General features: G+C 39.3%; 1 protein-coding gene across 5 annotated transcripts in view; it reads right to left on the minus strand.

Moving 5' to 3' along the window:
- The window catches only part of KANSL1L (KAT8 regulatory NSL complex subunit 1 like), a 60,030-nt gene that overhangs the window by 13,980 nt on the left and 33,693 nt on the right, over positions 1-12,357 (minus strand). For all 5 annotated transcript variants that reach the window (XM_058839478.1, XM_058839477.1, XM_058839475.1 and 2 more), the window contains exon 7: positions 1,905-2,067. In XM_058839478.1, the coding sequence (XP_058695461.1) occupies positions 1,905-2,067 (163 nt within the window). The remainder of the gene's footprint in view (positions 1-1,904; positions 2,068-12,357) is intronic.

A 12,357-nucleotide genomic window follows, 5' to 3' on the forward strand; every position in this document is an offset into this window, starting at 1 on the left:
TATTTACTAGATTGTCTGCAAATTATGATTCACCTTTAAAGCAAACCACATGAAAAACCAAGGTGAGAGAATTACATCTGAATCTTGAATCCCTCCTTGCAAACATGAAAAAAAATCCAAATCCCAGAGTTCCAAAATGAAACAAATGCCAACAATGTATTTTTAACATATGGAGAAAATTAATGCAAAACCCTTTTCTTTTACTCTGCTGACAATTTTTATATATAAAGATGTGGGCACAGCACAAGCAGTATTTTAAGAAAAGTTATTACTCTGGAAGGGCAAAAAAAGAAAGCTGCAAAGAAAACATGAAATGGAAGCAGGCTACAACTTGGAAAATTTCTCCCATGCATTTATTCACAATAATTCTTTTACATGAAAGAAAATGTCAGATAGACTAGTCTTCATGAGGAGGTAGAGATAGCAAAGCACACAAAGTAAAGCATAAATATAGCCTCCCTCAAAAGTGAGGAGTGCATTTGAACAGAGATAGTAGGTCTAGTACTTTTTCCCCTGTCTCAACTATTATTAGCAAGGCTCCTGGAAAAGAGAATAAATATTCCTTAAGAAATATGTTCTTGATACTGGAATGAAGCTATAAACAATTTTTCTCTTCCATCCTGGCAAAGTTCCAAGAGTAGCCACAGCACAGTCCAACGCTTTTTAGGTTTTTTTATGATGACAAAGCTTTTTTTGAGAAAACAAAAGGTCAATGTTCTTGCTACACACCCCAGTCTCCCTTAAGAGGGAGGTAAGAATGAACACAAGGAGCACAGACTGTCCTTGAACAGATGTCTAAACCCCTGGGGTCTGGCTGGGCTGTCAGAGTCACAGGGGAAGTGATAGTGTGTGTAAAAGAAGAAAGATTTAGGTGGTGTTTTTCTGTCCACAACAGATCTCTGCTGACTGGGATGTTTGCTGTAGCACTCTGGGAGTGAACAAGGAAACCATTTCTGCTATCTGCTTCTACAATAACCTCCTCTTTAACCCATACATGGGATGCAAACTGACAGAGCTGAGGCTTTCTCTGGATTCCATGCCCACACTTGGGTCTTCTCTACAGGCCTCCAAAACCAAGCCTTAGGTTAATTCCTGACTTCCTAACACAAAGCTGCTGTGCCTACACTGTCCTTCTGGGAAGACAGTGGGCTTGATTAAAGATTAGAACAGTTCCATGCAAGTCCCAGCTTCATCTTCAGAATTATCTTGTGGCAAAGAAGCCCCGCCCAGAACGGCATAATTCCTGTACTGGTCACTAACTACTTGGAAATAGGTTTTTCCTAAACAAAAAAAACCCACAGAAGTTCAATCCCTTCTGCTGGTAACAACAGCATTTAGGCTGTTATTTTGAAGTCCCAAGTGCTGTCAAGTTGCACCTGCACTAATTTCAGGGTTGAGTCACAGACAATATTCTCTACGTTACTGCCCAAAAAGACTAAAAGATCAGATGACAAGAAACCATAAAACTTCAATCATAATCAAAAAATCACAAAAATACTTAGAAAACCTAAATAAAGCTTTCTAGACCTAGTCCAAAGGGCCTGAACAGAAAGAAAGTCACTTGTGAAAACAACACAAGCATGGTATGGTAATGTGTTGGCAAAAGCATCGTCTCTAAAGGACTAACACAGTTAGACACTCTGAAACACCCAAGCACACCTTTTTTCATGACCAGTCTTTCAAAGCTGCAAGCACATTGCTAGTATGGGAAACCTAGAATGTGTGTTTTTCAAAAGTCAGGATCAAGTCAAGATTTTCATTTAGTATAAACTCATGTATTTTGACAGTGTGAAGTTTTCTGTTAAGAGAACTAAGTCCTAAAAATCATTGAAAAAACAAGTTAGTCCACAACCTCTAGAGCTGTCACAAGCACAACCACTCTGTTAAGTCATGGCATTACTTACCTGAAGGGAATGATAAGACTGGATGGAAGGAAGAGTCCAGCTCTTGCACATAATCAAGGATTTTAGATTCTGTGCTGTACTCACTGCTGCTGAAAGTGGAGGGTGGCACCACACATGGCAACTGAGTTTTATATGGAAAGGAGGCATCTCTAGATGGAAAAGTCTGCAAGAATACACAGAAATGAAGGTTAATTTTTCCTTTATTCATGTCTTTCAAATTAGACCAGAAGAGGAAAAAAACCAACAAACCAACAAGTCAGTGAGTGACACTTTTTAATATGTGAATGGGAAGAATATTCCAACAATCTCCAGATAGTCTAAATGTGACTTACCTTCACTTACTATGGACAACAGTGCACAATACAAAGAATACAAACTGCTCCTGCAATTAGGACCAGGAAACAGCTGTCAAAGCTTTCAGATAAAATGTAACTGTTTCCAGTAATTCTTTTGATCTATCTGATGATAAACAAACACCCCTTAAAATTTGATTCCAGAATAACAGGCATGATATAAATGCACAAACAAACCTAACACCAGACTAAATAGAGGAGTCTCATTCATTTATCCCCTTAGTAAGATTCTTAGCATTAGTAGCTCTAGGTATCTTGAACCCACACATTTTAATGAAAGAAACTATATTGAACATTTTGAGCACACTCAATTTGGTTTGTTTACACAAACCAAAAAGGTAAAGTCTTTACCTCGTTATAATTTAAACATCAGAGAAGCATCAGAAAGAAGATACACAGCAATAAACATGAAGAGGGATGCATCAAGAATTGATTAACAGGTAGAAACAGAAATTACTAGAAAGGAGAGGTGCAAAGAAAGATTAATTTAGCTGTTTGGCTGCAATGCTTGTTAAAGTATGGAAGGTAAAATGATGGATGGCACAGAACTGGTAGATGTGAGGTCAGCAGGACTGAGGCAATAGGCAGTATGAAAATGGGCAGGAATAAGCAATAGAGTGCAGGCCATAGACTGAGCTCTGAAAGAAGGAAAGAAGTAAATGTGATGACACAAGACTGTGCTTCAGAATGTGCTATGAAATGTACTTCAGGGAAATACAGTGGCATAAGTTCCTTTCTTACAGGATACTTGTGGTAGTAACTCCAAAGATACTGACATTTTCAAAGGCTTCTATAGGTTTCTGATATTTTACCAAATGCTGCAGATCCTGCAAATGGGAAGGGAGAGAAAGGGACACTAGAGTACTTCGGGAGGGGCTCAAGCCTATCACTGTGCCAACAATCACATTTATTAACCCTTAGGAAACAGTTCCAGTGTAAAAAACAGTAAGAATGAGTATGACATTTTCTTATGGCTTTTTATAGAAATGTGTAGCATCAAAGGTGAGACTATCAAAGAACATTACTTGTATTTTCTGTACTTCTGCTTTCTGAATCTAAGAAAACTCCTTCTCCTGCCTGAAATACACCAGGCTGCACTTTAGCACTGCCATTCATGAATTAGTGATGCAGCAATTATATCTACCACATAGGATTCCCTCCACTTAGTGAAAGCAGTCCTTGCACCACATGGCACCAACATTCACAACCCACATTATCTCAGAAAATATTACATTAAGAAGTTCCCCTTTCTATCTCTTCCTTTCCTCTCAGTTACAGAGTTCTCTATGCTGGTACTGTATCTCAGAAACTACTAAAATCAAGTAAGCATGTTATGATGCTGGAGCAGAGAACACAGTGATGGTGGGTGGAGGTTCTTGTATTTAACTTTATTTTTTCCCCCCCAGGAAAACATTAACAGTCCTAATTCCACCTTGATCTCCACACACAGGTGTATGCACAAGTGCTTTCAACTTGGAAAGAATTTTTTCCTAGCCCAAGACTCCTTCAAATCAAAGTTTTGTTATTTTCTTGTGACAGATATATGGGACTCTTCATCTGTTAAACTTTAAACAACCATAAAGTGTTGGCAGAACTGGGTGCTATGTTTGGAAATACTAGAGGGATAAATGCTAAAGCAAACTTAATGTTTCCCATTATATGGATCATTACACTAAAGCTTTGAGAGCTTTTAGGTAGTTGCTCTACCTCAATGCACTAAGGGCTTGCTTTTCAAAAATGCACAAAAGCATATTTCCTCTTGATATTTGGGTTTTAGAAATGAAGTAATTTACTAAGTCTCTACTCTTTAAGCTACAATGGCACCACTTCTGCCTGTCCTTTTTTTTTTTTTTAATAGGAGTGAATTCACATTACAGTAGATAAATCTCTCAGTCCTTCTTTAAAAAGAAATTCCCAAAAAAGTAAACAGTAAAATTACCTAGAAAGTATATAGATAAGACAAAGACATTCTGACATCCAGACCTTTAGTCTTTACTCACTTTTTCTTGCTTTGATTCACTTTAGCCCCAAACTCATCCAGATTATTACAGCTGAGCCATCTCAAAAACATGCATACATGGGCAAACAACCTCACAGTCAAAATCCATTTTGAAACTATATTAAAATCCATTTGGCAATATCAGTAAATGTAATATTATTTTCTTCATCTTGCCTGTGGTAGGAATTACAAAATGTCTGAATTTGTGCCTTGAATGCTTTGGCATCAACACCTAAGTAATGAAATCTTCCATTAAGCCAGTTTGTAATCCAAATGAAAATACAGACTTCATAGAAGTGTATGTCTGTGAAGCTATTAGGGAAAAAAAGCTAAGAAATTTGTTAGCATCTGTGTTTCTAGCTACCAGATCTGGTTTAAATTTCTGATGGAGTAGTCTTCCACTGGAAAATGCTGAATTAGTGAAACCATGATGTTTCTCAGAAATGTTGACTAAATCAACTCTTGATGAAAAAATTTCAGAAGCCCTTAGCACCGGAATTAAAGCATTTTACTCAAAGAAAGTGATTCAACTTTTATTGAAATGAAAAGGAAGAACTGTTTATTTGAAAACTAAACTCTCTCTGCTTCCAATTCCAAGTAGAATACAGTCCACAATCCAACTGCCTTTTACAGCAGTCAATTATTGAAACTTTAACACAGCAACAAAAAAATCCACCAAAACCCAGCTGAAAACAAGCCCACATATACATCCATTCAGCCATGGCAAAGACACAGGAACATCATGGCACACAGCTTTTAGGACCCCTACAGCAAGCCTGCCCACAATACCAACCCTTCAGAAAGCAAGAGAGATTACAAAACTCTTATCAATCTTCCCCTTTCCCCTTGCTACACTACACCTTCTACATCTCCTGAAATGTTTTTCTTCATTACTGAAATACAAAATCTCATGCTTCCTGAGCTCAAGCAGATTTGAAGGATAATATCACATAAAATTCATTGTATTAGAGAAAATACACTGTATTTAAGAGGAAATGAGGAGTGTGTAAGATTTAAATACTCAACAAAAATAACAGCTCTGGTTTAAACTTAGGAAACTTATGAAACCAAGTGGTGTCAACCAACAGACTCTAATTTTCTAGAGTATTATGAATTTTGAGCTTGGATATTTCCCCACTTAGTACTTTTTTACTGGGATACAGAAAACAGAGAGCAATTAATTTTGATATTCAAAACAATTTTTGCACTTGCTTGTGACAGATTGATGCATCAGACAAAGAACAATTGGCTCATGCCTCTGTTCTTGAAGGGTCAGAAGGCTGAACTCTACTGCCCATCCCATCCTTCTGCAGAGAAAAAAGTGTGAGTCTATAAAGCATGCCATAATTGAAAGGAAAAATGTTTTGTGCTCCCAGTTAAAAAATTGTGAAGTGAATCCTCATTTTACAGTTTCAGCTACTGATCACTACCATTTCTGGAAACATGCCCAAGTGTAACAGTACAGAGAGCCACAGCTCAATTATGCCACTGTGTCTGAATCCAGTAAGGTAATTAAATTAATTCAAATACACTCTGCTGAATACCTGTCACATCTGCTCCTGATTACTCTTATTAAGCCCAAAAAGGCAAGGAAAAATGCATTTATTCTCTCTACAAACACACTCTCAGAAGTTTTCAGCAATATCAAAGAAGCGCTATCTCCCTTAATATTAAAAACTATTCTTCAGTAAATGGGTAGGCAACTAAACTGCAGAGATTTAATTATGGGACTCAAGAGAACCTCTGTGTGGGTGGCTAACAACTCCCCTTTGAACACCAAAACACAGCAGCTTTTAATCCTGTGCTGTGTACAGATCAAACCAATAGAGTGGCCTGCTTGCCTCAGTGCTTTAGCATCTGCCTTAAGGACAGCCCACTCCTCCATGGCCTCCCTCTTCTGTACTCAACAACCTGCTCTGAGCAGAGCTGCGTCCCCCTGGCAGAGCACACAGTTCCATGGAGCCTTGTGTTTCACAAGGTAAATGTGCAGAGTGCTTTTGGGCAACACACAATACCTGAATGGTGAAAGGTTAATCTGAAAGCCCCCAAGAGCTTCTTTCTTATTAATGGGCAGTGGGAGAGAGGGTGGGCAAAGCATCCAAGATATCCCTGCATGGGAAGGTGCACAACAGATGGTGCTGACACACACACACCCCTGCCATATGCCAGACCCTTCCTTCCACATGAAGTTTTTAGAGAAGTCAAATGGACAAACCTTTCCCATGCATGTCAGGTACAGGGATGCAAGGTGTCCCAGGATGTAAACAACTTCATCTGCCTTAACCCCTCTAAAGCTGTCAATGAAGTGGCAGATCCTATGGCAGAGATCAATTTTTTCCAGGAAGAGAACAGGGACTTGTATAAAATGCTAATGAAAACTTCTTCAGCATCCAACTTGTCACAAATTCAGAATTTCTGGTCAGTATCCTACAAGGAGTGATAGCTTCTAATGTTCTCAGAGATCACCCACCTCTCCTAAGCATACATGGAGTTTAGTTTCTTTAATCCTGCAATAAACCAACGGGACTTTCACCTGCTCTGTAGAAGTGCATGCTGTCTTCTACATCCTGAAACAAAGATAATCTGTTCAACTGGAAAATCAATTGAAAAATCAAGGTTATTGCTCAATCTTTGACCAGTTAAACCCAAAGAAAGAAAGGTATATTAATCCATAGGGGTATCTTCTCAAAAACACCATGCAGAAATTAAGAATAGATGTGATCAGTAAAACACTATGGAAATGTCACTACACTAAAGGTGCAAGGCTGTGGAAAGCATGAAGGTTTTTCATCCTAAAAAAAAAAGAAAAAAAGGAATTGACAGGCTTACTGGCTTGCCACAAACCTCAGAGGATGGATCTAGTTCTACTGGCAGTATCACAGACTTGCAAAGACAGAGGTGTCCGTTCCCTTCCTTTCTGCCTTCATGCCTCCCTCCCTCAGAGACAGAAGTCTTGTCACACATTCAGAAGAGCTGAATGCCTACAAGAACTGCTTTTGACACTCAAGTTTCATTGATTTTTAACTAACAGAAGGCCTTATTTTTTAACTTCCAGGGTTAAAGTAGCAATTTCATTAACTGTTATTTTCACTTACAAACTTGGCAACCACAGGATTCTCCTTCCCAGACCACAAGACTGACATATCCACACCATTTGTGTTGAGGTACCACACCACTTGCATTGAACCAGTTTGCAGGAGACTTGGCAACAAAACAACATTTTTTCAGAAGTCAGCAATGCCAGGAAACTATGCTGAAGCAGGTGGTGGAACCAGTATCTAAGAATACCAAGGAAGAGGATGACAGCCAGTAGACTCCTCTCAATGCAACTTCTTTCCTCTCAGGTACAGACCTCTAGCAAATGGCAGACATTTAGCAAGTAAGATAAAGGTGATACATGCTGGATATAATATAAATTATACGTGTGTGCATATATATTAATAAAAATATATATACACTCTTTCCAAAAACCTGAAAATTAACAAGACCTGGGGAAAGACCCACACGTATTTATCAAGCAGCATCAACAAAAAATACCACTGGCACTAGACATGGACTGGGAATGTTCCTGAACACAAAAATCACAGAACCACCATGAGATTTAAATCAAAACAAGGAACTCATACCCTAGAATTTAAATACTTTTCTCCTGTCTGTTTCAGAGCCTTCTGGACAAGCACTCACTTTTTTTTTTTACTTTTTTTTTTTTTCAAACCACTAAATGAAAGCAGATATTCTTCTGTTCTTACTTCCAGTTGAGACTGCAGAGAAGAAAATGTGGCAATATGCAGCTGCATGAGTTGGCAACATTATACCAACTGTTTGCTTTTGCCATCCAAAATGTAAGCTTTTGCACTTCAATTCCCAACTTTCAGGGTGTTGGCACCTTTGCAAATTTGAATTCTGTTTTCTCCACATGCTTCAGTCCCCACAGCCAGCTGTTTCTCCAGCAGGTGGGACATGGTTACAATGAGAATTTTCAGATTAAAAAGCCCTACCATGCTCTATAACTCTGCAAAGAAACAGACAGGATTGACAGTACTCCAATCTCACAGCTCTATTGTCTCTTACCTTTATTTAGAGCTGTATAAAGTTTTTATAGATTAAAAGTCTACATAGCCTCAATGACATCTCTTGGCAAAACATGACTTGAATAAAGTGGAATTAATATCCTTTGTTAGGATATTAAATGAGAAACTAATAAAATACACTGTCAAAACAAAATCCTTGTAATTAAAAAAATCCTGCAGCAAGTCACACAGATAAAATAGCAAAAAAGAAAACATCAGGGCATGTCAGCTAAGCAAACCTCTCAGAGAGTTTCTGACTAGTACAACACTTGTCTGCTTTTAAAACTGCTGGTATGTCACAGATAATATAGTTCCTTCAAGTGCAGACAAAAAACCAGCAGGAGACAGAGGTACAATTTTCCTCACTATAGGAAAAGCATTTGCAGAAGCACGAGGCATTAGACTGGAGAATGTGGGGTGGGGGAGGAAGGCAGTTATAAATGCAACAACCACTGAGAAATGATTCACTAGGTGTCTTACAGTCCTGACACTGATCTGCTACTTACAGACTTTCTCAGTTTTAATGTTTAGGTACTTTTGGCCTTCTTTCTTAGCATTGAAACTACATGACACACATTTTATTAGGAGGAAACAATGACCCAGAGGTTTTGACTTGCCAGCTGTAACAACACAAATGAGGGGCAGATCCAAGCACTCTCAGACTTCCAACTCCCACTTGCAAACATTGTCTCCTCCCACTTGAACACACCTGCAGCTTACAACTTTGTGCTGTCCTGCATGCAAGTTTTATCACTCATTCATTCAAACACCATGCTGAAGAAATGCACCACTACAATCATGTCCTCTAGACTGAAGCACAGACTGCAATCCTAGGGTTTATCGTGCATGACTCTCAAGAAATGGCCTAAGCTCTTACAAAGCTATTTAGATAGAGAAGATATAAAACAGATTCCAGAGCCAAATGATGACTCAGGGATCATCTTATGGTACTTAGTCATTCTGAATTAAGGAACAAGCGGATTTGGCCCCAAAGGACGTTTGAAGTTCCTGAGGATATTGGATGGGGACAGATAAATCAAACACCCTGCATCCTGTTTTATTTATCTGCAGTCTATCTTGTCAGTCTGGAAGGTCTTCTAGAGTTTCATACACTTCTGTATTTTCTTTTAGATACTACCCTGTGTAAGCATTATTTAACTAGCACAGCAGGGGAAGGCATAGTCCTCTTCAGAAAAGAAACAGCAGAGGACAATATAGGGCATCTCTCCACAGGCAACAGGAGGCTTCTAGGTCATACACACTCATTGTAATGTATGTGGCATGGCAGTACCTAAGAGAAAAAACGTGGCTGTCTTCCCAGTGACCTTATGAACTGACAGACAGCACAGCAATTCAGAGTTTCATACTTTAGTTTTCCTAACATGGATGTTAGGGGAGTGAAGGGGGAGTATGATCTTCCCAAATGAATCTGAAGAGATGTGAGAGATGACACTCTGAATGCCATTCAGGTGCACGAGGGGTACAACCTGCCATTGCAATGAAAACCCACTTGAAAATTCCTCAAAGCTGTCCCCACATTTCTTAATGTCCCACACACAGAGGTCTGCATTTTTCTGTCATTCTCTCATAATTCTTTAGTCACTATCTTGCTCAAATTACTCTGCAGAGCAGCATCTTCCCTCAGCACTGCCAGGCACTGCTCACTGGCTCTTCAAACCAGGCACCACAAGGAGAGCTGCATCATTCAGAAGATTCAGTTTTCTCCTCTGATTTTGGCAAGCTGGAATTTGTTAATTCCACATCTGCTGCAAGACTCCCAGTTTGTTTTCAGGCCAGTGACCTTAAAGAAATGGGGGTCCTCAGAGACTGTGGTACCAGGGATTACATAAGTGTGTCAAATTTGAGGAAATATGGGAGAGGCAATTGCTAGAGAAGACACACTACTAATGTTACATTAAAAATCCAATTATTTTCCATATGCTAAGAAGTTACTCATTTTTCTGTGAAAGTCTGGAGGAAATTTGCTCTGGGGAATTACTCTGGGGAATATAAAAGCATGTTCAGAGAAAACTAGATATCAATCCCAGAAACCATTCCCCATTTTGCATCCTTACCCTTAGACATCTGCCTAATCCAGAAGACAGCCAGGGCTGATGGCCAGTGCTCTTTCATTACAGGATGAGCAATCTCATCAACAGCTGGGTAACCAAGTGTGGCAAGAGCAGGACTAAGAAAGTGACAGGGCCTGTTAGAATAAGATTTGTTGAATGAAATTATATGCTGCTGCTGACTCTTAATTTAAAGCCTCGATATCCATTTAGGTTTGATTGTCAGAATGTGCTAGAAATGTCCAGTCTAATTTTACCACTTACTTCCCCAGCAGAATCTCTGATCCTCTGTTTTCAACCAATACTATGTGAGTGGCTTTGTTCCCTGCTTTACCTTGATTTTCAAAACTTAATTGAGTTTGTCGCTTGCATGATGACTGAAGCTGATAACTCGATTGCTGCCATAATTTCTTATTTTCTCAAGGAACAAGAGCTACAGAATCTGGCTGTATCCCACAATGTAGTTCTCCATCTTGGTTAACTTCCTCATGGGAAGGACATTCAAAAGCAGATTCTAAACACAGGGTTTTGAGCTGGGAGCTGCAGTAAGCATAAATAGCATTCCCTACAGGGGTGTTTTACCTCACTGTCTTTGGGACTCTGCACTTTTGGTACAGAGACACTGAAGCTGGGTTAATATAAAGTAACCCAGCACCAGAGATGTCAAGAGCATGGAGCAGACACACCAGCTCTGATACTTGAAGCATTAACTGGTAACCTAAAAACATACTTTTTGCTTGCAGTCTACAGCCAAACATTAATTATAAATCTTTCTTTGCAACCTGCAGGTCAAGGTAAACTATCAAGCATGCAGAGCAGCTAAGCTCTGTATCTGGTTGATGGTAAAAATCTAAACTCTGCCTTGAACTCCTGCTGTCAGGCCACAGACATGGAGTATCTGATCACAAGCCTTTACTGATGCTCTCAGAACTTCACTAACTCTGGCTCACTTCGCAGAACACAGAGATATAGGGAGTGCTTGTAAGACATATGAAATATGTGAACCTGCAAGACAGAGGCTTCCAGAAAGGCCTGTTACTTAGAAACTGCACCTGGAGTGAAAATCCTTCATGTTTAAGAAGAAAGAAGGGAATGTCCTCAAGTCTCTTGCTGAGGAGCTTTCTCCACAGCTGCAAGAAACAGTTGGAGGCATCAGCCACGGCACAAGGTCTCCAAACCCTGTGACAGGATTGAATGTAACAGCAAGTCCAAGTCCACGACAGTCTCTCTGGTTAATGCAAAGAAGATGAAAAGGCTCAGTACCTAGGAGAAGGCAGAGCTCCCAGACTCACTCACCACCAAACCTTCCAGGTAGGCTGCCAAGTCTTTAAGCCCCACTGTCAGGAAGCTGGGAATTCAAATGAATTAGAAACTGGACAGTTTTTCAATAAAGTATCTTGCTAAAACTAGGATGCTTCTGCCATTTTGCAGAGAATGCTGAATCAGCACAGAACATCCCTCCATGGGAAATTGCTCCCCAAACCACTGGCACACTTAGTAAATCCTAGACAGATAGCTGAGGAGAGATGGAGATTTTCCTCGATACTACACTTACTTTTAAAAAGGCTAAGTAAAATCAAGGAATTAAAACCTCTTGGGATTAGCACTGTTCTGAAAAATGAGTTCATACTGTCTCTGCTCCCAAATGAGACTGTTTCTTTAAGCACTACAGCTAAACTCATTATATATTCTTACCAGCAATATGCTATTAATACCAGATGCAAGCAGATAGCCTTGCCCTGCACAAGACAATGTGGGTTTTTTTCAGTTTTAAAATATTAATTACTCTGTAACACAAAAAATTCTAATTTTAAAGCATTCTCTAAGTGTCATGAAAAAGGCAACGTAACTAATCAGAAATAGCAAAAATGGAAACAAGATTAAGATATTGCAATTCAATTTCCTAGAAAATAATGTGCCACCAGCTGTGTAAACTTTCCTGTAGCTAAAACAAACACTCTG

Source organism: Poecile atricapillus, chromosome 5 (assembly GCF_030490865.1).
Source record: "Poecile atricapillus isolate bPoeAtr1 chromosome 5, bPoeAtr1.hap1, whole genome shotgun sequence".
In the NCBI taxonomy this organism is placed as follows: domain Eukaryota; kingdom Metazoa; phylum Chordata; class Aves; order Passeriformes; family Paridae; genus Poecile; species Poecile atricapillus.